At 39.7% G+C, this 27,540-nt stretch overlaps 1 protein-coding gene across 9 annotated transcripts in view; it reads left to right on the top strand.

The window, feature by feature from the left end:
• RBFOX1 (RNA binding fox-1 homolog 1) overlaps positions 1–27,540 on the top strand; it is a 1,358,224-nt gene that overhangs the window by 384,541 nt on the left and 946,143 nt on the right. The window contains exon 1 of one of the 9 annotated variants that reach the window (XM_030002538.1): positions 22,366–22,478. The exons of 7 other annotated variants lie outside the window; for them this stretch is intronic. In XM_030002538.1, coding sequence (XP_029858398.1) covers positions 22,476–22,478 — 3 coding nt within the window. In that variant the 5' untranslated portion in view covers positions 22,366–22,475. Of the gene's footprint in view, positions 1–22,365; positions 22,479–27,540 lie in introns of those variants that run through there. One more of the 9 variants, XM_030002533.1, reaches the window with a different exon arrangement.

Raw genomic sequence — 27,540 nt, 5'->3', positions numbered from 1 at the left:
GTAGGAGAAAGAATAGCCAAAATAAATGGTTTCACAGAGAATCTGCTTCCATGATATTTAAAAAAAAAAAGAAAGTGAGAAAATTGATGGTGAAGGGCAGGTGTGTGCTAGTTAGCCTGCATTTGAGCTAATAGCAGTGACTTTCCTATCTTTCACAAGTTTCTGAATAAAAAAATAAAATGTTATAGATGGGAGGAGATGAGGTATGAGGGTACTGGGGGAAACATCTTAGGCATCTGTTTCTTAAGAAGAAGTCTTCCGAGCAGAAACATGGTGTAGTGGGTTGACCCAAGGTGGCAGCTGAAGCCCCACCTGGCCGCTCACTCACTCCCCGCCCCTGTGGGATGAGGGAGAGAATCAGAAAGGCAAAAGTGAGGAAAAACCTATGACTTGACATAAAGACAGTTTAATAAGTGAGGCGGCATATGCAAGCAAAGAAAAATGAGGAATTCATTCACTACCTCCTATTGGCAGGCAGATGTTTTGCCATTTCCAGAAAAGCCAGGGTTTCACCACTCATAAAGGTTACTTGGGAAGACAAACGCAGTAACTCCGATCATTCCCCCTTCCTCTCTCTTTCCCCTGGCTTTTATTGCTGAGCACAACATCAAATGGTCTGGAATATCCCTTGGATCAGTTGGGGTCAGCTGTCCCGCCTGTGTCCCCTCCCAACTTATTTCGCCGCCCCAGCCCACTCGCTGGTGGGGCAGCCTGAGAAACAGAAAAGGCCTTGAGGCTGTGTAAGCACTGCTCAGCAGTAAATAAAACGTCCCTGTGTTTTCAACGCTGTTTTGGTCACAAATCCAAAACACAGCACCGTTGGGGCTGCTGTGAAGAAAATTAGCACGACCGCCCCAGCGCAGGGCACGGCCGAGCCCCTCAGCCCGGCGGGTGGCACCTCTGGGCCAGCGCGTGTGAGAAAGGGCAGAGCCCTGCCCAGGCAGGGAGGAGCGAGGAAAAAAGCGTGAGCGCCGGCCCTGCGAGCACCCGGGGGAGAGCGGGACGGGGGGCAGGAGGGCTGCGGGCGCCGGGGCAGGGATTCCTCTGCAGCCCCTGGGGACACCGTGGCGGAGCAGGGGAAAAGTGTGCTTAAAAATGAGCAGCAGAGAAGAGCTGTTACGGACTGACCACAGCCCCCATTGCTCTGGGGAAAAGGAAGTAGAGGAGTCAGGAATGAAGGAGTGAAGTTGGGCCTGGGGAAAAAAAAAAGGGTGGGGTGGGTGGAAGGTGTTTTAGCTTTGTCTTTGCTTCTTATAACCCAAATCTGTTTTTAATTGGCAATAAATTACATTAATTTTCCCCAAGTTGAGTCTGTTTTGCCTATGACAGTAATTGGTCAATTAAGTTGACCTGTGAGCTTTTCCATCTTATTTTCTCCCCCTGCCCTGATGAGGAGTGGGAGGGAGAGAGCAGCTGGCTGGGCATCAGGCAGCCACACAAGGTCAACCCATCACATCTAGGAACTGAAGATGTCTTCCTCTTGTGCTACTATACGAATACATGAGTACATGTGTGTTTTCATTATTCTTTCACTCCTGACCTTGCTATGTAATTTTTATTTTTGCTTCTTTTAAATCAGAAAAAAATGTTGTAATCTTTAGGTACAATCAGAGTTCAGCTTTGTTCAGCAGAACAATTTTCAGCTAAAACTTTGCAGGCTTTTATATATTCAGTTATTTTCTTTGTTATTAACGGGCTCATAATTCTGTCAAAACAAAGACTGAAAAAATGACATGTGTGATTTAATATTCACCTTTTTAGAGGACATAGCTTCTCTGAGTATAGGAGGAGGATTCAGGGCTGAATGCTAAAACTCACAAATTTAGCAAGGCCTACTGTATTTTTCAACCCTAAAGACTGTTCTACATCCCTGGAATTAGAGTGAGGCTAGATCTTTGAGAATCTGTGTCTGTCTGGATCATCTTTTGTATTTATGAAGGAGTCATTTTTCCAATTACCGGATTGGTGTGGCCAATTTGAAGGGTTTTTTTTTTTTAGGAGAGATTAATTTTTTTCTTTTCTTGTCAGGTAGTCCTGCTAGGTAGACTTGATTTTAAAGTTAATATTTGCCATTTAATGATAGGAGGACAATAGAAGTCATCGCTATATGGAAGAGACGGCAAGTGTGTGTCCCGGTTTCGGCTGGGATAATTTTCTTCCTAGTAGCTGGTATAGTGTTATTTTTTGGATTTAGTATGAGAACAATGTTGATAACACACTGATGTTTTCAGTTGTTGCTAAGCAGTATTTATACTAAGTCAAGGATTTTTCAGCTTCTCATGCCCAGCCAGCAAGAAGGCTGGAGGGGCACAAGGAGTTGGGAGGGCACACAGCCAGGGCAGCTGACCCAAACTGGCCAAAGGGGTATTCCGTACCATGTGACATCATGCCCAGTATATAAACTGGGGGGAGGTGGATCACTGCTCGGGAACTAACTGGGCATGGGTCAGCAAGTGGTGAGCAATTGCATTGTGCATCACTTGTTTTGTATATTCCAATTCTTTTATTAGTATTGCCATTTTGTTATTGTTACTATTACCATTATTAGTTTCTTCCTTTCTGTTCTGTTAAACTGTTCTTACCTCAACCCATGAGTTTTACCTTTTTCCTTCCGAATCTCTCTCCCATCCCACTGGGTAGGAGGGAAAGTGAGTGAGCAGCTGCGTGGTGCTTAGTTGCTGGCTGGGGTTAAACCACGACAGTGTGTTAGAGCAAGGCTGTATCTTGTGAACAGTCCTCTGAGGAGAATCTAAACTGTAATGCTATTTAGTATCAGGCTATGTACTATATTTCAATGAATATCTATCTTAGAAATATAGTGAATACTTTTGTCATGTATTTTTGCTTTCACTTGTCTATAAGTTGTCTTTTTATCTTTGATTGGGGAAAATACAGGACATGATGAAATATTTTAAACTTTTCTATAAAGATTTTGATATACTATTTTTATTTCTTCTGCCTACCTAGGCATCCTTCTGCACGCTTGAGCCTTTATTCTTTTTGTTTGTTTGTTTGTTCCTTCCTACTGGTTGTCTGTGAGCAGAGGGATGGGAACTTCTCTTTAGCTGTTTGTACTCATGTGTGACGCACTTCTCGGGACTTAGTTATTCCAGTCTCTCTCCCTTCCTTGGTTCTTGATGTTCTGACATTCAGATGAGTCACCAAATGCATTATTTTTTTGGTTGTTAGATTGATTTCATATGTGAAATTAATTTCAAATGCCTGTTCTGAATATACTTGTCTACCTTCAATTTGCCTGGCATATTGAACAGAATTCGATTAGATGTGTTTATAAAATGACTTATCTCCAGGCTTGCAATTCAGCTGAAAGTGTGAGATGACTGGGGAATTCGTAGCTTGCAAGCTTCAATTGCTGGAACGTACCGAGTCATCAAATATATCTTCCTTTGTAGATGCAAAGCAAGTTTCACTTTAGGTATATAATTACAGCGTGCAGCATAGTTGGGTAGTGTGTAGCTGTTAATGTCAGCTGGGTCTACACAGTAATATCTAAACAGCCATGTTTTATCTAACAGACTAGACCTGGGTTCAAAAGCCTAAGGTATAACTTGTATTTGAAACTAGTGTGGTAAGGTGTGAAACTCCCTGCAAAATATTTGCCACACATTTCTATTTCAGGTTTTGTTCCTAAATACGATATTTGTCTAGAAGCAGCTTCCTTCAAACTGGTTGTAAAAATTTGATTTCTGTATATAGGGTTGTCTTAGTATATCCTCTTGACTGTGTATAATTATGAGAGATTATTCTAACTGTTGTTTTAGGCTTCTTTCCAGTATTTGAAAAGTTGTGATTGTATGCTGAAAAATAGAATAATCAGCATGTTTTCAAGCATTCTAGTGTGCATTGGTAATAGAAAATAAATAAAAATAATTTAGTACTATAAAAAGCGGTCTGTATTATGACAATGGCCGTGACCAAATATCTGATAGGAGCAGGTGGATATTATAGTGAATTTCTTTACCATCAGAGTTGGAATGTAGTTCTACTGATATATTTACTTTTCCCTCTTCTTCTCTGTCAGCTAGCAATGATATATTATTTCTAGATGAAAATAGTCAGCAAATCATTTATTCCAGTTTTAATCAGCAAAGTCATATAGAATTTTAAAACTATATGCACAGAGAAGGTAATCTTCTAAAAACAGTAATAATCCTAAAATTGTGTGTGCACAATGAGAAGATTCTTTAGTTCATTTCTGTGAAGGCAAATTAGAGTAACATAGATGCTATTTTTTTCCCTGTTTATTTATCATATAGTATAAGTATATCTAAGGATTCTAAGGCTATGTTCTGTGCTTTACTACTGCCATATGGGAGTGTTACTAGCAAGTCAGTATAGAACGTGAAGTCTATTTACTGTTATCTTTTATGGAATTTGTGCTGATGCTGACTTTGAGGAATGCATCATTAAAGCACCTTACCCTTAAAACACACTGTTAAAGCAACATTTCTGATGATGTACTACTGTGATACATCATCAGCACCAGGCTCCTTGCTGCTACATTCCTCAGAGCATAATATTGCAAAAGAAAAATAATAAAGGAAGAATGCTGCAAAAATGTGGTGTTAACTTTGAAAAGGTAACATACCGAATATCTTGTGGTACCTCTTTTGTTGACTCAGGTACTCAATCTCTCCTCTACAGACTGCCAATATACTGTCAGAAAATTCATATGATTATGATGAAAGAATTATGTCATCAATTATCTTCCCTGCTTTAGGATAAAATCTCACTGATACTTGTAAATATTGGCTTGCTCTTGCAAATATTCTCTTAAAATGTGAATATGATTCCAACAAAAAGCCTGTATGGAAACACAGCCCAAATTTGGCAAAGTTCAGGCATAGGTTTTATACCCAAGGCCTTTCTTTAATCAGAGCTTGAAACCTGTCAGAGGAAAGGGGCCATAAAATCAATTCTAAGTAATCTTGGAAATGAGATAATAGTCCATTAATCTCATCAATATAAGCATGAAATTTTTTGCTGCACTTCATGCCTATACATTTGTGAGAAATTTATCAGTGGAAATGGGACAGAAGCCATAGGATTACTGTAGGGGTGACTTCCTCATACTTCCACTGCAGGCCTTTGTTAAATTTTTTTTTTTTTTTAATTATTTTTTTTTTCTTTCAGTGAAAATATAGAATTCATTTGTGGAACAATGCCAACCAAAACTTGTTACTGGTTCCATATTAAACGAGAATTAGTGGCAGGCTTATAACGTATGACTCATAAATCAGTGTTGAAAGTTTTAAGTAGCAAGTATTAGAGAAAGCAATACTGTGATCTGCATGGTACAATTCAAGGTGTGGCCTGTTACTGACTTGGGAACTACTACGAATGTATGTTGTTATTTCAATATGATTGTGCCCTCGCTTCATTCACTCTACTTTAACCCCTGTGTATAGAAATCACTAGATAATACTCAGAAATTGTTTCTTACAAAAGACCTTCCTTTGAGAAGTTCCATTTATTAGCATACAGCTCAAGCAAACGGCTCCTTCTCTCACCTAGTCTCTCAGTATCAAACTCTTGCTTTCTGAACAACCCAGTTTGCCTGGGCTGGCAACCTAGACAAACCGAAGCATCTGTAGATAACATGAATTTTGTTATCTATCATTTCTAGGAACTGTCAAAGACAGCGCAGGCTCTTAGAGAAAACATAATTTTATTTTTCTCCTTCCCCTAGAGGCTTCCCACCCCTTTGAGAACTTTTCTGTATGTAACAAAGTGCAGTTACCTTTACAGAAATGGAATCTGTGTGGCCTTAACAACTAGCCTTTCTCCACTCCTGAGATGAGCGAGGCTATCTCTTTGCTCCTCCTTTTCCTGTGAGGCGTTGTTCCCTTCAGTTATACCTTCCCACATTAGAAAGATCATCATGGGATCATGGCATGAAGGTGGAGTGGAGGCCAAGAAGAATAGCTTCAAATCTTGTAAAGATTCTTGCCATGTAACACAATCTAGCAGTCTTGATTCACTGAAATAGATGGCAAAATTTCTCAGTCTTGCAAGGCAAGTATTATTTTAAGTTGTGCAAGCCTCATTTTCTTGAGCTAAGCAGCAGCAGAAGATAACGAGAACTGAGTACCAGAAGGATATTTGCCAATATGGGTCGTCTTTCATTTTTGATGAACAATGACTATTTTCCTCCTATTTTAGGTACTAAAATGATTGATACTTCATAATCACTTAAGACAGCTAATGATATAAATAGTGCTTCAGAATTTTCTCATGGAATTCCACTATGTTGATTATTTGACTTTGATTCTACACTAAATGTTATAATCTATGATAGTTATTTTTTCCAGAGAAAGATCTATTTGTGACACATACCATATTTTAAATGATGCAACAACTTGGAAACTTTACTGAAGATTTTTCCTTCTAAGGAAATTAAAAACTGTTATTTACTGATGTTGACAGTGTGCCGTATCGCATGTACTACAAACATAAAGATGTATAGCTAAACTACCGTAGAAGTATTAGGGGAGGAATACAGTGATACAGGTTCTCCATAACATAAAAAACCTACTGGATATATCCTTTCTTAAAACCTCTGGAACTACCTAAATAGGACAGATGTTAACTGAAACAAAAATATATTTTGGGGTTATTTTGGCATAATGTAGAAGGCACTAGCTACGTGTATAATCTCTTTTATTATATTTTCTACTGACATTCACAATAAGTTGCTTTTTAAAGCAAATACTAATGAAACAGGACCTACTCACCTTCTTTCAGTACAAATATACTATGAGCTGGATCCATAAAGCACATTATGTTTTCCAAATTTATGCACGCTAATTTTTTTTGTTGTTTTGTTACTAAGGGTGAAGTTACTGTAGTGTCGTCCAGATAGGGTGCCATCACAAAATCTTTGTCTTTCTCTGTATGAAACACTTTTTTTGGATAGTATGCTATTAAAACTGTGCAGGTGCTTTGGTTTTATTGTAAATATTACCTAACTGAGAATGTCATAAATGGGAAACTATAATTTTAAGTATTGTTTGATTTTTTTTTTTTCTCTCAAAAAGAGAAGATAATCCTAAATTTAAGTGTAGACTGTACCCAATTTCTACTGTCTGTTGGGCCTGCATGCACCAATTTAAGAATTTTGTGTAAAGGGCTTATGGATTGTCATATAAAAGAAAAGTTGTATTTATGTTGCTGCTGATTTCAACATTGGAAGCAATTTTTATTTTATCTACTTTACATGATTTTCACCTGATGGATTATTAAAAGCAGCACAAAGCTCTAGATGGAAGCAGTAGTGTCTATTTATTCCTATAGCTTTTTCAGAATCGTATGTTACTCTGCTGCAAGACAGAAGACATTCTAGTGAATCACCTGGTATTCCATATAACGCAGAAGCGTGCAATATCAGACTTATAACTGTAAAACACTGTTCATTGTTATGGGTAATTTTTCTCTAAACACTTGCCACAGCTTCACATAATTTTTGCCTTAAACAACAATATAGCAGTTGCATGTATGTGTGATATTCTCAACCAGAACACTAAAAAGTGGATGTGCCTGTAGCCACTGGGTAAATTATGAGCCTACCTTTGGATCAGAAGCACTTGCATCATAGGCAAATATTCCATGATGCTACATAATTTCAGGCTTAATTAGTTCTTCCAACCTTTCTCTTTTTGGCAGAGAGGAGTGAGTGGTTAAGGAGTGCGTACTGAAGCTGTCTTAGTTTGCAGTAAAAACCCAACTGAGGTGACCCTTTTGTCATTGATTATTGGGGAGGTTTTCTCCAGCTGGATGCCTTCTGCCTGGTCACCATAAATTGCTTTTGTGTCACTGTCTCTAACAACCAAAACACACTGATAGTCTTTAAATGATGGTTTCTATGACCTGAGACAAGATCTAGCCTTATTTTTCTGCTCTATTACTTTCAAAGAATAGTCTTTCTATTATTAACATGCTGTAGTAAAAGAATTTTAAATTCCTTTAAAATTTATAGTGGGTTTGTTTGTTGCATCTCGTGAATGCAAACCTTACCAGAGTCATAAACTATTAATGAGCAGATACATGTATATGCATTTTAATAATGTGATAATGTGTTCTTTTTTTGTTATTTTAGAATGGTTTACAGTTTGATGGTTTTTCAGAACTCTTCTGGCTTGATTTTTCTACAGCTGTATAAATAAGATAGGAATTGTCTGACGGTATGATGAAGTTATAAAAATATAAACTGGCTGAGGGCACAGTCATGGCTGTAAGCAACTAGGTCTACCCCAGCAGGTACAATAGGCAGAATCTTCCCTGACTGGAGTCAAATTTCGTGAAGCAAAAAAGGTGGTGAATAACAATACCTTAGGAATTAACATTTCTGTTGTAATTGGGCATTTTTCATCTGATTTTCAGGTAAGGATCAAAATTTGAAGCTGTTTAATAGTAGTTTTTAATACTTGTTGTAAGTTTGTAGTGTTGCCAGTTTCCAAATGAGTAGTCTATTGCTTTCTAAATAAAAGCATTCAAAAAAGTAAATAGGCAAATTCAATTTTACACATAATTGCACTTTTGATTAAGAACAGCAAATTACTCTTTTGCATTACTGTCTAAGTCTCTGAGGGGGTGTTATTGTTTGTTGATTTGACACATTGAAGATGGTTTTCAATCTACTGCTATAGAAAGGCTAAGAAAAAACCCCAAACTGGTTCCAGTCAGCTCCAACGGCCCCACCACAGGACAGAGCTGAGCCTGTCGGCCAAGCCAGTGGTGCCTTGAAAAGAACCAGGCTTGTCTTGGTGAAGTCCTGGTAGCCATTATAGAACAAATTGTACGTGTTCCTTGAGTTAATCTTCTTCCTCAAAGGTTTATAAGGCAGATTGTGTGCTCCTTCAGCTCCAGGACTGTTACATAGGCTTACTAACATACTTCAGATGGTTTTATGGTACTTCTGAGCCATATTTGGAAAATTTTATGAAAACAAAATTGTGCTTATGGTAATCATGAGGTTCATGAGGTTTAAATAATTTTACACTGTAGAAATGAACAATATCTACTAAAGAGAAAAATTATGTGAACACATTATTCACCTCAAAGTTTCTCATTTATTTACTGTAGTAAAGTCTAGTCTTCTACTACTGTGATCCTTTTGTTAAAAACCTTGGATGGTTTGATAAAAAATGGAATACAAAGGGGACTTGTGAGTGGATTACTAGAGTACGATGTCTTGACGCATGGCCTTTCACATCCTGTTTCAAAAACTTTTCATCACCTCATTATTTTCTGACACTTTACAGAAGGTGAAGAATGCTCAATGAAAATACATAAATCATGAGACCTCTTCAAATCTTCCTGTCCCCTTTGCTACTCAGGAGTGCTAAAATGGTGGAGCTTTTACTCTTGGCACTTAATTCATAACGGGTTGTCCAGTGAAAAGAAAGACGTAAAATAGAGTAGAGTACAAGGAAACAAAGCTACTATTATGAAACAGAGAAATGAGGAAACATGTCGATAAAAGAGAGCAGCAAGAAATGGAGGATGACTGCAAGAATTTTATACTTAAGGCACTAAAAGATGAAAAGTCAAGAGAAGGGTAAGGGGGAGTGATTTTGTCAGTGTTATGGAAGAATTACATCTCACTGGAGAATTTGCATAGCATTTTAATTCTAATGGAAGAAGGCTAATTGTTATGAAATTCATTTTACTTTGTTGGTATGCAGTCAAGTGTATCTTTCAAACACAGATTTAGTATCCTGACTGAGTATAGAATCAGGACAGAATACTCTTCTAAACACAGCTAGCTTTACATAGCGAGCTATGGTCAGTTCAGCTGTGCATGGTTCTAGTCAACAGAAAGGTGAAAGAGGGACCGCGTGCCATGGTTTTGTGTCAGTTATACTTGCAGGACAGAGATAAATGGCAGATAAGTGCAAAGGTGTATTGTTTATCCAAAGCAAGTGACGGCCCAGGTTCAGCTGTGGGTGATAAACATGGTGGATGCTGCACATAATGCAGTAATTTTCTATAAAGAATGACTTTGCCGTCTTCATTTTAGCTAGTTTGCACAATTTACGTCAAAAACGACCCCAGTGTGATCAGTCCACAACCTGTTTCCTAACAGGCTTCACTGCTGTGTCGGGTTTATGTAGCAAGGTTCTGGTAGCTGAGGGGCTGCAGGGGTGGCAGCTGTCAGGAGAGGTCATTAGAAAAGCTTTTGAGGTCTGATTTGCTTTTTCCCCATTCGCTTTACTTAACCATTTATGGCAATGTAGAGTTTAAGAAAAGCTTATATAAGACATGGATATGCAGCCTTGGATTTTGTATGCTTTATGCAACCACTTTGGGGCACAGGGAAATAACTATGTAAGGCATAGAGCAGTAAGAGATCAGACCTTGTGCCACTAGTCTTCACAGCTGTGACAAGAGGCTTGAGAATATGGTTGTGAAATTTTCTGATATGTGACATTTCCTGCATGTGTAGGAAGAAGTAATAACAGTTCATAGATAGGAAGTCTTGCAGTTTTTCTGTGTGTTAACATGGGAATTTCAACATAGCTACTTATATGGCAGTATTAACTGGTCCGTTAATGAGCAATTCAGGGGAAACATATCACCAAAAATGTGCACTTTCTACATCCCAAATCAATTTCCATGCCTTTTTCATTGTTTCCTACCTAATTAAATCGATGGTTCTATCGCTGAGCTTAAAATGAAGCTGACACGAACTCCCTAAATCCTGCAGAAGCCAATGGTCCTTGCAAAAGGTCTTTGCTTTTGTTGCCACACAGTTCAGGCGTGTTACATCTGTTTCATTAACTGAACTAAATATTTACACCATCATGTTCCCATATTTACCAAACCCCACTAAATGGAGGTTTCTCATTACTCTTATAGAAGTACTAGTATTGTACATAGGCAGCAAGAGAAGTTGCGTTACAAATATCTATTTCTCACCAGTTACAAGGAAAATATTATCTACTCATCAATTTGTTGTTTGGTTTTTTTAATTGCGCTGACAGATTTTAACAGTGTTTGGTGTAAGAACGCAATATAAATCCTAGTTTCATATGCTTCTGGAATCTTTTACCTAGGAATCCTTACATATGGATCATAGTCCACCCCTTTTCAGACCTGGGGAACAAAAGTTGTGAAATGCTTCTCTTTCAAGAAAGCCTTCTTTTTAAAGATAGGTTCATTTTTTTTTGCCACACATACTCATAAAAAGCATTATCTTACTCTGCAATTAGTCTCCCTGCAATCAAATAAAGGGCATGGATTAATTGGAGAACCACTAGAAATATTTTAAAGGGATTAACATTAATGGAGAAACAAATTATCTTTTCATCAAATGAGGTTAATAACAAAAAGTAGTAGTGGCCCCTCACACTTGGTCAAAAACCTTACAGAGTCTGCTAAAGATTAATCAAGGAACTTTTTCTATAAAATCTATAGAATTTTTCAAGTGGTTTAGGGTCCTAACTCTCATTCTGAAAAGGATCAAACTCCTTGGAAGCCTAACTCTTACTGCCATGTCAGATTTTAAAAACTTGTTTCTTCAAGGAATAAATCGTAACCTAAAGGGGTTTTCTGAAGTAGTAGGTGCCTAGTTGAACTCCCACTAAAATTAACATTATGCAGAGTCCTGGTTAGCTGTCCTGGTTTCAGCTGGAATAAAGTTACTTTTCTTCCTAGTAGCTGGTACAGTGCTGTGTTTTGGATTTAGGATAAGAATAGTGTTGATAACACACTGATGTTTTAGTTGTTGCTGAGCAGCGCTTACACTAAGTCAAGGACTTCTCAGCTTCTTGTACTGCGGCTGCGCGGTGCTTAGTTGCCAGCTGGGGTTAAACCATGACATTAACCTATTACAATCTGTCTTGTTCTCAGTGTAAAATTACTATAGGTTCATTAACACTTTAACTCATAATTAAGTTTATGTAGTAGAATGGAAAAGAGAGTATTATTTTTTTATTGACTCTATTCTATAAAAAACATAACTGCTTAATCCCTTACTATATTTAAAGCAGTTCTGTAATTAACATGTGGCCTTTATTTGCATAAAGGCAATTTGCAAAGGTGATTTGTAAAGCCATATTAAGCATCGTTTTTATCCGTGTATTGATGTGATATTTTCTATATTCATTGGCTGGCTGTAAATACATGTTAGAAAATCTTTGGCATGTATCAAAGCACTGAAGTGTGTGATGTTGCAGCAGTATGAGTATCATCACTTCTGGTTGATTATTTCAACACAATTCGTACCAAAAAAATACTGTCTTAAAGACAGGTACAGCTGAAATAACCATAGCTATATAACATCGCCTGATGTTGTATGTTTGTGTGTTGACTCTTTTTTGTAAGCACAGGTGTCTTAAGGACATTAAAACATTTGGCACAGGGACAATTCTCAGATTACTTCCCTACTTGTCCGCATCTGGACAGCCTGTAGGCTACCAGTATGCTACCTGTAGGCTAAATTTTCACTTGCTCTAAAAAGAGCAGAAGAGTAAGTAAGCTGTAATTTTTAATTTCTAAAAATATGAATGTAGTGTAGTGAATGGTGACAAATGGAGGGCACTGGACAAAGTTCTCCAGTGGTGTGCTGTGCAGGTGCAAACTGGTCCGTAAGTACAAATCCTACATCTACTTTGATTAAGGTCTCCAGCTGATGATATAATCAACCTTGTAGGCAAAAAATAAATGCCTACTTTCAATCACATTCTCAGGAAAATTCTTCTGACAGATTAAGCATGTGTGAAGTATTTATATTTGCATGAAGTCTTACAAAAATCTGATCTATTTAAAACTCTAGTTCCATAGATGTAGTTACAGAAATAAACTTAGTGACTATCCACGTACACTTAATTTTTAGTACAGACTCTGTCTGAGCGTTAGTGGCCTTCAGCATCTCTTCATCTCAAACAATGCTGGAGAGGAGTTGTCCTTCCCAACATTATAGGCTAAAAGTCATTAGAGCCAAAATGCTGCAGATCAAGTGGCTCAAGTGTTATGCTAGGAATCACTTCGAAGAGTGCTGTTCACTGTCTGCCAAGAGAAAGGTGAGGATCAATCTCCATGTCTTCTCTCTCATGCATATTAAAAAATGTTTAAGGTTCCACACATTATCACATTGCATTAAAAATCCCATTAATCTAACCTGTAATACAAGAAACATGAAAAACCTAAAATAAATAGTGGTATGTCCCCCTGTCCCCCTCTATGCTTTCTTTCAAGTAAGTAAGTCTGACTCTGAAGTACTCCCATCTAACAACAGAAGGTAGAAATTATTCAGTTAAGGAGAAGCTTTTTTTTTTATTTTTTAACAGTTGCATAGCCGAAGGTCCCCAGTGAGAAGGTTTTCCTAACCATTTTCCAATAAAGAACAGAAAAACCTCAAAGGTGGTATTTCCAAAGGAGTAGATTATTAGAAAGAATTGATATTTGAGGAGCTTTATTTTATTAAAAATGTGCAAGAACTCCTATGTGTCTAGTTTCACATAAAGCTTAGTGAAAGGTTAGAAAATTAGCTCATATGTGCTGTTTATACAGTTGGATGGATGAAGGAGACTTTACATTTCACAACTTCTTGTTTCTGACAAGTTCCAGAATTCCAGCTGAATTACTTATGTGGCCACTTACCCTATAAAGATGGAACTGAGGGTACAAACTGACTTCACAAATGCTACCAGAAAGCCTTTAGGTGATAAGATGAAAATGGATCTTGGTCGCTGCTGATCTCAAACCTGGATTTGAATTTGTGGCCTATGGATGAAGGGTTGTGTGTCTTACATTTTTCATCTCTAACTTCTGAATTTTTGCAGTTTATGAAGAATTCATGAACTTCTATTTATCTTCAGCAATTGCCTTATGAATCAAGGATTTAACTGGAATAAGATAATCCAGGAAATAGTAAATTTCAATTCATTTTTATGAATCTAATATATATTCCGCATATAAGAGCAGAGATGTGAATACATTAGCAATAAAAATACTAGAAAGAAATTACCTATTTCTATAACTGTAGTTTAATTCCCAAAGACATGTAGTCAGAGATTGTGGCAGATCTGACTTTCTGCAGCTCTTGGATTTTCTGGGACTCTCTACCCTTAAAAGTGAGTAAATACACCTCTGCAGGTTTTTTCCTTTGTTATTTGTTATTTATAATGGACTACTTTTCAGCTTGATTCTCTATCTAAAGCAACATGGATCCATAGCTAAATGTTTTGGAAAATATTTCATCATTTCCAGGGAATTTCTTTCTCTTTCTCTTAGCTAAACAATAGCTTCTCTGTGTTTGTTGTTGATGAAACTGTTTTAAATCCTTTCTCTGCTGTCAAACATAGAAACAAGCGTGATGTTAGGCAAGTGGTTGTCAGTTACATTAGTCCACACTCCAGGATTTACTATCTTCAATTCTGGAGTAATGCCAAAATACTGGTAGGCTGAGGGGCAGGTGATAATTTTAAAATCCAGTAATGCATGAACTACAAAGGCTAGCTAGAAACTCATATTTTGGAGCATGGAGAATCAAGTAGTTCTCATGAAAGATTTTTTCAAATTCTGTCTTTGAGCTTGAGTATTTCAATCAGTACTTCAAATAAGAATTTCAAATTTTGCATATATGTAAATGCAGGTGTCAATCAATTAGCTCCCCAAACGTAAGGTGAAAAGTTAGAGGTTGTGATGAAAATATTAGCACATGCTGAAGATGTCATGGATGCCAATTTGTTCAGACAGCTCTAGAAAGAGTAAACAGCATAATCTGCAAGTATGGAAAAAGTACTTCCGAACCTGTACAAATGATTTTATATTAAAAATTTTATTAATTATGGCATAATCAAAAGAAGTTGCACTTGAAGAAACCATTAAACCTGTCAGTCCTTCAATTGCTCTGAATCCTGCTATGGCAATGCAGGAATTAAAGACAACATATCACAGCACCAAATATACGCTAAATATCTTCTAAAATTGCTTAACTAGGCTCTCCAGTTCATCTGCTTTCCCCATGAATTATAACCTAGGTATTGAGGAGATGAGTATGCCCTCTAGTCTGTCAAGGTACCCATATTTATGACAAGAACTACAAAGCCTTTCTGTAGCATATGCAGTATTTATTTTGCTTAAGAAAGAAGAGCATACTCCTTGAACCAAGCAGCACGGTCCATACAGGCCAGTACAGGACTCCTCAGTAGCCTGGCCATGTGTTTACAGCTACATAGTCTAGTAGCTCTTTTACAAAGAAAGTCAGGATCATTGTTCTCATTTTACAGGGAAGAAAACCATTTGAGAGCTGAAGAGAAAGGGGAAGTGGCATGTGGTTTGTGACAGTGGCATCCCTGGGAGTCAGATGGAGATGGAATTGGCTTAAAATTTCCTGGAGTCCTGCTCTGGTTCTTTAAGCAGCAGGGCATGCCTCCTCCCTTGCAAATGTCCCAAACTTAAAGAAAAAATGCTTACATAATTGCTTTTAACAATTCTTTTCAACACTTTCGTAGCCCTGCCTAAATATAAATGGAAATGAAAATAGAAAGGGAAGCACAGAACCTGATAATGTTTAATCTGTGAACCAATCCATCCACATAGGATAACAAAAAGACAACATGCAAACCTGTAATTTTCCTACAAGAAAGGTCAGTTAAACCAGCTTGACCTTTTTTCCACATATAAAGCAATAAGCTATCAGCTCTATCTGAACAGTCTTCAATCCCAAGGTGCTCTCAAAATAGCTTGGAGATAAAGCACAGAGATAAAAATCAGTAGATGCTGATGAGTTGGGCATGCAGTTGTTTCTTTGAGATGTTTCTTCAAGAGAAATTTTACATATGCTATAAGTCAAAGTCAGGGGAGAGAAAAATGGTATTTCAGAATAACAACTCCCTGGAGAAATGAAACAGATTAACATTTTATCGCAGAAAATTAAGTTGGAAACTCTCTAATTTATAGATATTTAGATATAAGCACATGAAGATACTGCTATCAGGGCATTAAAAATAGAAGTATTATCTTTCTACTTAAAGATTCTACTAAATAACTATAAATTTCTAATTAAGCAGATGTTAAATCTACGTGACAGTATAGTTAATTTTACTCATTGTGACTGAAATCTGAAACCTAAATGTAAAAGTAACTTAAAAATTTGGGTCAAATGTCCCAGAATTATTTTCTTAAGTAGAGCTATATGAACAGCAACACAGCAACACTAGTTTAACTCCTTCTGACATCAAGACAAAAGCATTGAACTATTCAGACTCCAGTATTTGATACCTAGCAAATAATCCTTACTCTACAAAGCACAAACAAGTGACAAATTCAATCTAACCAAAACTCCAAAGCTATCATCATTGTCCTTATTCAACTCCTTTCAACACATCACCCAGAAAATAAGTGCTCAAGATGCTATAAATTGTCAAGAATTAAAAAGTGCTTAAGAAATCTGACGTTAAACTAGAAAAACACCACCATCAGAACGGTATGTGTACAGAATGGTACACTTTTCTTCATGTTTTATGTGTGAAAGTTGATTTGTCCATTTCCTTAAGTTTGTGCCCTGAGGCAGGATTTCTGTTTTATCATGAATTTCAAGAATCAAGATACTATCTTTCTGCAAATCATTCAAGGCTACACTTCCTGATAATGTGTGAAGGGTTAACTATCAATGGACTATTACCAAAGTATATACCAATGCATAATTACTTTGAAGATGATTCATGAAGTGTTTATGGCACTGAAATTTGTAATACATCAGCAATCACCACAAATGGATTTACTTTTCTTTAAGCTTGCATATTTCACTGCAAATGGCTTATGTGTTCACTTACCATTGGTAATGAAGTGAACAGCCCTTAAAATGAAGGAATACATTTGCAGTGGTTGTGGATGTGTTATAGATGTTCTTTGCTGCAAATACATTATGAATTTTTAAAGCTTTAAATATGTATGTACTATTTATATCATTGTTACAAATACATGGAATCTTTTATGTTCTGAAGACTTCAAATAAATTTTTTACTACTTCTCTCTTGATTTTTTTTCTTTTGTTACAGCATTGGCAGCATTTACTTAGTCTGCTGTTAGGAACAATTATTTTGTCTAAGAAATCATTATCTTTTCCCTCCAGTTCATCTCCCACATACCACAGTTCTATTTTCTTTAGATCTATTTCATATTTTTCATAGATCTATTTTCTTTATTATCTTTTTTTTTTTTAGAAGCAATGAAACCTTTTTTTTCTTCTACCGCAGTAATCATCACTTAATCTATTTACCCCATATAACTGCAGTATTGGACAACAAATTAGCTCTAAAGACAAGACACTAGGCACTGAACCTAACGATGTTTCATTGTGCATACATGCCCATTTGGTTTCACGTGTTACACATGGGTTGGTGTTCTCAGTCTGAAATACAGTTTAGGTAGTGTTGGGCAATTCATAGCTCAAGTTCTGTTGTGAGTAACACTTCTTTAACCAACAGGCAATCTGCTATAAGCTGCTTAACCCTGTGTTTCAAAAGTTATGCAGAGGAGAAAGCCGATCTTGTTTCAAAAGTTACACAGAGAAGAAAGACTATCTTCTTGCCTCCTGCTGCTGATCAGATGGTTGGAAGCAAATCACAGACTTTCTGCTGCCAGTGCTCCTCCCAAATATTTCTCAGTACAGAATTTAATCCTGTAGCATTTGCAGTTACTTTATTGGCCCAGATACCATTGAAGAGTGTTCATAAGGAGAAGGCTATATGGTCTGGGTAGTGAAAGTAAGGATGCTAATTGTCTGTTTTGCAAAAATGGATGGGAGAAGGGCCAATAAAAGTTTTGCGTGTATGTCCACAATGAGTGTGAAGACCTAAAGAGGCTGACAGCAGACAAAACAGATGGCCTAGATGGAAGCTGGAGGAACCTTCATCACTGCAGCCTCCGAAGATCAAGCTGGTACATGAAAGCAGAGGCAGGAAAACAAAAATATTTCAGTAAAGCTGGGGAAACTTCTGCTCCTTGAATAATTTCCTTTAGTAACCCTTTCTTCAAGTATTGTTTTTTAGTCCAGCAACTTAAAGTAGTTTATTGGGTTGAGTAAGTTTTGCACAGCCACGCTGAGGCTTGCCTTTGTGGTGTGCTCCTTACTGGCAGCTCCCTTTGATCTTCAGGATGTGTCTGCTCCACCTTGCACTCCACAAGCTCTGAGTTTTGCAGCGTGAGTCTTCTACTCCAAGACATTCCATCTATTCCAGAATTCAGCAGCCAAGAAAACAAGAACAGCTTTTCCTTTGCTGACCAGCTGCTTTCTTGCAAAAGGTGCAAAACCTGTTGTTTTTCATAAAAATCTAGGTGTCTCTTGATTAGAATAATCGCACACCAGTTTTATTTCCAATACAATCTTAAAAAAAAAAAAAAAAAAAGAATCTGGAAATAAACTCTGACAACATTTTACTTGAAAGGGAAAAATGTTTCAAATTTTAAGAAAACCTGAAACAGGTTTTTATTCAGAAAAGAAATTTGTTAAAATATTTAAGAAATAATCCCTGACTGGGAATTTGTTCAAAACATTGTGTTTCAACAGAGCCTTTCATTACCTGCCATTTATTTTATTTTATTGCTATTGATAATTTCTTTTAAATTGGAAAATGTCTCCTTCTGAAGCCAACTTGTTTAAGTGCATGACTAGACAATTATATTTAAATTTGTGTATTTTCTTTGTAAACATTTCCTACAGAAATTACTGTGAATTGTGGCTTCATGCAATTATGACTTTAGGGTAGTATAGCCGACATTATTTTTTATCAAGTGCTTTACATGTACTGTATATTATAAAGACAAATAGCAAGATACCTTTCTGAAGGCGGTTACTGTCCAAGAGATATACAGGCAGGTACATTTTGATACATCATGTTTAGGAAAGAAAATATTTTAATGCCTGGAGCTCTGGAACAGAAAACAGAATATCTGGGTGCTGTTCTCTGCTGTGCCACTGACCCATGTATGAATATGATGCTGCCTCTGTTGGCTTCTATTTCTCTGCCCATAATTTATCTGTTGTACCTTCTAATAAACAATTATTTGTTCTTATAGCCACTGACCAAACCCAAACTTTAACCTCAGCTGGGAGCCTATGTATAATAATGATGGCAACCTTTTGAGGATGGAGTTCTTTTAAGAAAGATAAGACTTGCAGTTCAAAGTTCTTTCATGTGAAGGGAACAAAGGGAAAGCAGATATGAAAAATGACCCAAGAGAAACTTTTTGACAGTATTTTTACAAAAGGAGAATATGTTGGTGTTGAGACTCCAAAAGACAAGCTCTGAGCTAGTCATTTAATACATACGTGTTTCTGTAATCAAGGGCAGACGAAACTAACAAACACCTGGACATGATTTATTTTTAATCCTGTGAGTGGTCCTTAATACTCCAGTGAGTATTCACTACTCAACAGGAATGCTCAAATGCTTAAAGATAACTTTTTATTAATTCCAGTTTGTGAGATTTCTGTGTTCTTTAATGAAGGATTTTGGTATAGCTCACGTTATTTGCATGAGCTTTACGTGTTTATTATTTTAGCACCTTAAAATAGCTTTTAATTCTTCATTCTTGAGACTGCCAGCTGGGTAGAGAAATACTGCCAGTGTTCTACAGATAGGTGAGTGAATATTGAAAGACTACAGGTCAGATTTTGAAAGAAATCGAGATACCTAAAAATCTTTGCAAATCTGATCCTTGGTGCCACCCTGAAAATCACATATACGGAGAAGAGAAAGGAATTACAGGCTGCCTCATCTGGGAGGGCCCTTTCTTTCTTGCTCTGTTTCATAAACCTAGGGCTGCATGGTCCTGTGCAAGGGTCTTTGAGCGTATGGGCAAGAGAATCTACTGTGACTCTGAATCACTCAGTGGTTAAGCTCTATGTGAGCTGGGATTTACCCTGAAGAATTTAATGGCAAAAAATTTCACTAGGAAGAAAGTCTGCCTCAGATTGCCTGAGCATATATCATTAAAGGGTAGAAATTTTGTACATGGAAGACTGTCTTTCAGTTTTTTTAATCAGTTCAGTCTTAATGAAAGTGCTGACGAAGTAGAAGGTATTTGGCCGTATGACAAGCCTATCAAAGTAGTCAGTAATATTTAATCAGAATGTTGAGAATTATTTTCTCATAAGGGGGCTTAAACATACAAATTAAGGAAGAGCTGAAGAAATTTTGCCAGCATTGTGTTTAATTTATACTCACTAAGCTTCTACTACTATCACATTCTCATAAACAGATTAGTAAACATGGGTTTAGATATCGTCTACTGCAAAGAATAACCAAAGTTACCTGCGGTAAAATCATTCTGTAGTTGTTTAAAGAACTTTAGCATAATGTTTTGACCTCCAATTTACATGTGTTGGGTACATAAGCCTCCCATAGCCGCCTTTGTGTTGATTTCAGAGTGAACTGGAGGGCTGAAATAAGAAATGAAGGAAACTCACCGGGTGGATTTAAAGATCCATCCTGGGATCTTTCTACTAACTTAATAGGGATTGGCCTGCAGAGTTGGACTTATATTTTGAGAGAATCACTTGTAGTAACTTGATAAATTTCAATCCTGAAAATGAATGTCTGACTAACATTATACCTCTCAGTAATCTGACAGATTTAAACAAGGTAGAGCTAAAGGTTTCCAGCCATTAGTTTAACACTGCTTCATGTTTGATGAGGAATAATAAATTCTGAACTTACTGTGTGAAACGACCCAGCTCCATAAACTGGTGTGACTTGGTCAAGGTACATTCACGAGTTGTTCCACTGAGTTATGCATTTAGGGGATCCAGGATCACACCTTGGGCCTTAAAATAGCAAAAGAAATAGGCCAAGCCCCAAAGCCATGCGTAGAGGCATTGGGATATAGATACGGTGCTTTTGAGATGCTTCTGTATGTGATACATGTGCGAACTACAGTTGAACTTAAGAATGCTGTGGCTGTATTTATTTTCTGCACAGATGAAAGAATTTATAGGGAGATTATTCATGTAAAGTTTTTTTAAGGACTCATACGCTTACGATTTCAAGCCTGCTTTCTCGTTATCACCTGTGTTATTACTGGTTTTCATTTGCTATCTGTACACTTAAACCAACTCCCTACTCCTAAACCACAGGGGTAGCACATCTATCTTATGCTCAGACTACCCATACGCGATTGGTACAAGTTTACACGTTGAATTAAATCTGAGAGGCATTAATTTGTTGTAATTGAAGGCTGAGCGGCACGACGCCGTTTGATCGTTACCGAATTCATACCTCATGTGTTGCAAAGGACAAGGCAGCGTTCTGGCAGGTCTCGATGTTTATTTTTTCCCAAACTTTCTCTTAAATAGCTGCTGCCAGCCTGATTTAACAGTAATTCATGCGTTTAGGGATGCCGCGACGCTCTTCTCGTTAGCCGAGCTTTACAATTCTTGTACGATGCGGTTTCCTTTGGGCAAGAGGAAGGGGAGGAAGCAGGCGGAGGTGCCCGAGTATCGCCAAGGGCATCGTTTGAATCGGCAATTTCCCGAGTGCCACTTTGCGGGTGTGTATTTACTTCTCCGCCTCCCGCACCCGGGCGCGACGGCCCCCGCCCGGTCCCGCCGGGGAGGCACACGGCTCTCCGGGACGACCCCCGGGGGCCGCCGCTCCGCCGAGGGCGAAAAGTTGCGACCGCGCCGCCGGTGAATCGGGGAGGTTCCGCCTCGGCGGAGCGCCCGGCCGCGGGCCCGCCCCGCCCCCGGCTGCCTTCGGTGCGCGGCGGCGGCAGGTGATGCGGGGCGGCGCGGGGGGGGGCCGCGCCTCCGGGGCCCCGCGGGGTGCCCGGGCGCCGCCGCGCGGCCGCCAATCCCGGGCGCGGGCGTGCCTTCCGCCTGCCGGGGAGACCCGCTCCCCCGCCCGGCGCCGGCGGGGGCTCCGCGCCTCCGCCGCCCCGCCGCATTTCGCCGCCCGGCCTCCGCCGCCGCTCCCGCGCGGCTGGGTGCCGCCGCCGCCGCCTCCCTCGGCGCAACGGCCCCCCCGCCGCTCTCCCCCCACCCCCGCCCGCCCCGCCGGGCTTGAAGGTCACCTCCGCCCGCCCGCCCGCTCCGGAGCCACTTTCCGCGCCGGCTGGAGAGCGGCAGCGCCTCCGCCCCCGGGAAGGTCCCTGTCCGGCCGGTGCGGGGCTCCCGCCGGCCGCGGCCGAGCCGAGCGGAGCGGAGCAGAGCGGGAAGCCACCCGCCCGCCCGCCCGCTCGCCCCCCTCCACCTCCGCCCGCGCCGCGGCGGGGACGGCCCCCGGGGTCTCGCCGCTGCCCGCGGAGCCCGCGGGCGGGCCGGGCGCCCCGCTGCCGGTTCGCGGCGAGCCCGGGGGGAGCCGGGCGGCGGCGGCGGCGGCGGGGGGGCGCGGCATGCGGCGGTGAGGGCGGCGGCGGGGAGCCGCGTCCCGCTGCCACTTGCCTGGCGGGGCCGCTCGCTCCGGACGGGAGAGCCGCCGCCACCCTTCGCCTCCGCTCGCCTCTTTATGGTGAGTTTCGGCCGGGGGTGCGGGGGGGCTGGGGGGGGGGGGGGACACAGCGGGGTCGCTCGGCGCGGGGCATCCCGGCAGGTGCGGGGCATCCCGGCAGGTGCGGGGCGGCGGGGGCCGCGGCCGAAACCCGCTCCGCTCCGCCCCGCCCGGCCTCCCCCCGGGAAGGAGGCGCTCCCGCTGCCGCCGGTCGCCGCGGCCGGAAAGTTTCCGGGGCGGCCCGGGCGGAGGGTTGCGCGTCCGCGGAGCGTCCGCGGACGGACGAACGAACGGACGGACGGACGGACGGGGCGGGGTGGGGGGGGGGGCGGCTCTCGGGGACCAGGGGCTGCGGTGAGAGCCGGGGGCGGCGGGGCGCGGCGCTGGTCAAGGGGGCTGGAGCGGCCGTGGCCGTGCGGCGGGGCCGGGCAGGGGCGCGCCGGGGGGGGCCGAGCGGCAGCACGGCGGCGGGCTGCGCTTTCCTCCCGCAAAACAGCGTGGAAGGTGCTGGGGGAAAACGCTGGCGCGGGAGGTGGCTCGCGAAATAGAAGGAAGAACAAGAAAAATGGCCAGTCGGGTTTCAGATGAGTTACTGGTGAAAAGAGTGCAGATATTTAGCTGCTGGGAAACTACTTGCCTGTAAGTCATCGGTATTTACTTGTTTTATAGGCTAGGTGAGTCGTCATATAATCTTCCTCTGTACGCCTCCGTCAGGAAAGAAAGTATCAGTGTTACCTATATGTGTGTTCACTACAGGTGAAGCACAGCTATATGCATTTAAACCGTACAGGCAGTTCCAGCTAGAACTGCCACTCTTCAGCAGAGGCATGGTTTTGCAGTGTGAGTGGCACGCGTTCTGCGTTTCCAAAATTTGTAATGTGGCTGTTGGACGTTGTGCTGCCAACTTAACGTGGTTCACGCAGATGGTGAACGAATGTGGTCTCGAGTTTGACTCTGGAGTGATTCACATCAGCGAAGTGTGAAAGATCTTGTCCAAATCTGCAGCTTTTGTTTATCTACTCTCTGAATTGCAAATGTGGCGTAGTCTTAAGTAGCTTAGTGATGACTGTTTTTTCGCTTTAAATAAAATTCAGCTTATTCAAGAGGAATTGGATCATAAAATGCAACAGACGCTGAAGATGGTGTCCCAGTAATGTTAAGTCCCTTGCTTCACTTCTCACTATAGACTTGGTGATACCTAAGAGAGGAAAGATACTGTATGTTTCATTTGTCATTTAGAAGTGTGAAAACAATTGTATGTATGGGCTATAAAAGTAGAAACAAGATTTTGTCATTCTGTGGTAGAGATTGATGATTATGGATGTAATACAGTCTAAAATGGAGTTAGTCCTCATCATCAAGTAATTGTTTTTTAGTGACCAAATAGTCACAGCTGCTTGAGAAAATATGTATTGGGAAGAGTAGTAGGGTGTGTGTGTGAATTTTCAATGCGTATCTCAATAGATCGTTTAGTTTTTAGGAACTAAAACCATGGTATCACATGTTCTGGTTATCATGATAGCAGTAGCGATTTAGAAGAACTCAAACTGTGGTATTTTTAATTTATGTTATTCTCTTTTACTTCAATGATTTTGAGTTACTGAGTTTTTGGGAAACTATTTTTATGTAGGATTTCTGATTATAGTCCAGATCTACTATCTTATGTAGGCTTTAAAGGCTTGGCTACCCAAGTTTCATTTACAATTTATTCTTCTGGTAAATACATTAGACAAAGGATTTGGCAATTCCTAAAATGAAGGCTGTGTTTATAGTGTCAAGACTATATTTCTTTTTTCTATTAGTATTTAACTGAGTATCAGTAATATAGCTGACAAACGTAATGAATAAAATTCACAGTACATTGATGATTTTTATAGTTCTTGTAATTGAAGTACTTGGTGTCCTTGATGTGATGAGAATGCTTTTCTGGTTTTAATGAAAGGCTATCCTTAAATGACAGAAATACTGACAGGAGTCAAGTGTCGAGGAAGAGAGTGGGATTGTTAATTCTTGGATGCATAATGTGATACATTTTCAGTATAGAATATGAATACGCATGTAGGATTAGAAGGTCCAATTCACAGCATTGTGAATTATTTTAGTGATGCCTACACACTCTATACATATGTAATCCCTTACTAACATGCACCGCTGACTTGCTTAAAGGAGGGAGAATGTTATGTCCTTAGGCCGTGGGTGCCAATGCTGGTGTTTTTTGAAGTGTCTCCTTACTTCCAAGCTGCAGTCCTACACAAAGCACCTTTGAAGTTAAACATGGAGTAGCAAGGCCAAAGGGGACTCAGTCACTCACATAGTCAGTCTTTCTGCCCAGGGCAGGATCAGCTCGTACCTGTGTCATCTCTGATGGAAGTTTGTGTACTTTTTCTGTTCCCCTTCTCCTCTTACTTCTCTTCCTGCTTTTGCTGTTTTTTCCTTCATCTCATTTTTTTCTTCTTAGTATATGCTCTTAAGTCTTTTCTGAAGAATCTTATCTCATTCTTTCCAAACTGTCTCTCCCTCTGGTATGCCCAGTCAGTCTCTCTTCCAGTATTTTTTATTGCTTTCTGGGGGACCTACTGCTTCTCCACCAGCCCTACATATATGCTGGCTTTACCAGGTTTTTTGCCTAGTTTTTAGGAGGAATTTAATGGAAATAGTATCCTTGGTCTCACTTTGCACAGACAGGTAAGCTTCGTTTAAGACCAGAAGAACTGTTCAGTATTCACTTGCAGTGGGGGAAGTAGAGCTAGCTGGAAATACAGGACAGAAGAGACCAATGGGTAAGTTAAATAATTCACCATCGCTAATTTATCATGCTGTAGCTTTGAAATAGAATTATCTGATTTTTTAAATCTAATCATAAGCATTACATACTGTAAAGATAGAGCTCGTAGTGCTGGCCACTAGAAGAAATATTATTTACAGTTATGGAAGGCATGGCTACGTTAGGCATACAGTTGTCTGAAAGGTGTATTAGTCTGAAAAAGTTGAATCTTCCCTAATTAAGATTGATCTATAATACTGCAGCTTGAGAGAAATAAAGTAGCTGAAAAATGTTTTCCTTTTAAATGTGTTTATTTTGTGCATCTGCCGGAACTCTCTCTACTGATTTCTTGGATCTTGACTTCTTCCCGTTTCATGTGGGAGACTGGGGATGCTGTTGCCTTATGCACCTTCGTAGAAGTAGCGTGCAAGTAAAACTGAAGAGTCAGGAAACAAGTGAATGGACAGTGCTTAAGAGTAACAAACAGACTATTATGTGGCCTGACTGTTTATGGTCTTGATTGTGAAATCTTTTACATCTGTGGCAGAACTTCTGGTGACTTGATTATGCAGAATTTGAGCTGTAATATTTCCTGAGAGCAGAAGGCTCCTCTCTCTGAGGATCTTTTCCCAAGTCACTAATGAGAAGTATTAGTTTTTATTGTTGCTCTTTGTTTTTAATTCTTTGCTTAGTTCTGCTTTTTTATGAGTAGTTTAATTCTTTTAATTAAATAATTGAATTTTTCAGTGCCCGTAATTATTTTGCAGCGAAAATCCTCTTTCTTGAAAACATAATGCCATTACTGAAACTTTATGTTGTGTATTCTTGAATATATTATTAATAGATACTGGTTTTTGTCACCTATACTGAATGTATGCTTTTATGTTAAACAGGAAACCATTTATGAAGTTCTCTATCAGTATTTATTACACTTTCCCTTCATAACTGTATTATTTCGCTAAAATTTAATGTGCCAGAAATTGCAACTTACTGCAAATGAGTTAATTTTATCTGTCCCCTCTAAGTTGATGCACTGAAAAATGACTGTAAACTGAAAGGAAATCTTACCTGACATGGGAAAACACTTTTGGGATGCTGGGATTTACAATGGTATATAACAGCAGCACGGAAGCACGTGTAACATTCTGAAGAGCACAAAGAAGCGGTCATATTTGACTCACAGTATGGATTACAGTTAGGTATCAAGCAACATCAAATGCCAAAAATATGCTCGTCATACTTTGAAATACTATTTTTTGCCAAGTAGGTGTAGTTTAATGTCTCTACTCTTCTGCTCCAGATTTTGTACTTTGCAGAGAACCTGTCCAGAAGTAAGAATGTTTACAAGTGCAGTTTTTAATGAATATTCAGAAATTCAAGATAGTTTCTGAGGTGTGTTATGAGGTATTAACTATTTGGATCTTTTCAAGGGGAAAGAAACTGTTAAGTATTTTGCAAGTATGTATCTTTCAGAAATTTAAAAGTTGTTTGAAGTGTCTCTAATGTAAGACAAACATACACAAATCTAAAGCTCTATGACAGTTTTCTCAAAGCCAGTTAAAAAATCCAGAACATTTTGCAACTTTGGATGCAGTTCTAAAATCCCGTGTTTCCAAACAGCAAGATGTTACTGCAGCTAATACCCTGAAAGGAACAAGGTAAATATACTATTCTAGATTGACAGATGCCGTAGTAGCTACCTGTGCAATTCAGTGCCCTAAAATTAAGATAATTGCCTCGAGTGGGAAACACTATGCCACAAATTGGGAGTGTCTGTCAGTGGGAGACTGACTGCAGTCAGTCAGGGAGATTTTGTAAAAATGACCAAGCAAACTCATATCCATTAAAATAATTGCCTCTCTGCTTCAGATAAAAAGGCGTAAGGGAATATTGTTACAGCAGGTTGAGCTGAAAGTCTTGGATTGTGTTAAAGGGCAAACATGCGAAACTAAATCACTTTTAAGATAAATGGCATAATGATGACTGTCGGGCCAGATGCAGCTGCTTGTGACCAGCATTACAAACACTGTAAAAAATATACAGATTTTCTCAGTTTGCAACACACTTGGTTTCAGCCCTCCAGTGTACAACCCCTGACCAAGAAGATTTAGGGTACAAAAAGAAGAGGTTATGATTCCAAAAAAAGGAATTGCAAGGAAACAATCTAGAATATGTTTCAAGCAATTGATATTTTTTAAGCTTCTGATCGTTAAACAAATGCTAGTGAGAGCTGGAGTTAGTGAATCTCAGCTTTCTGCTGTGTTTTGTTGTTCATTGCTCTTGAGTCTGTCATGGTGCTAGTTCTGATTTCAAACTTTT

Source organism: Aquila chrysaetos, chromosome 25 (assembly GCF_900496995.4).
Source record: "Aquila chrysaetos chrysaetos chromosome 25, bAquChr1.4, whole genome shotgun sequence".
NCBI lineage: Eukaryota > Metazoa > Chordata > Aves > Accipitriformes > Accipitridae > Aquila > Aquila chrysaetos.
Note: the sequence above shows the minus strand (reverse complement) of the source record. Positions and strands in the feature narration are given on the sequence as shown.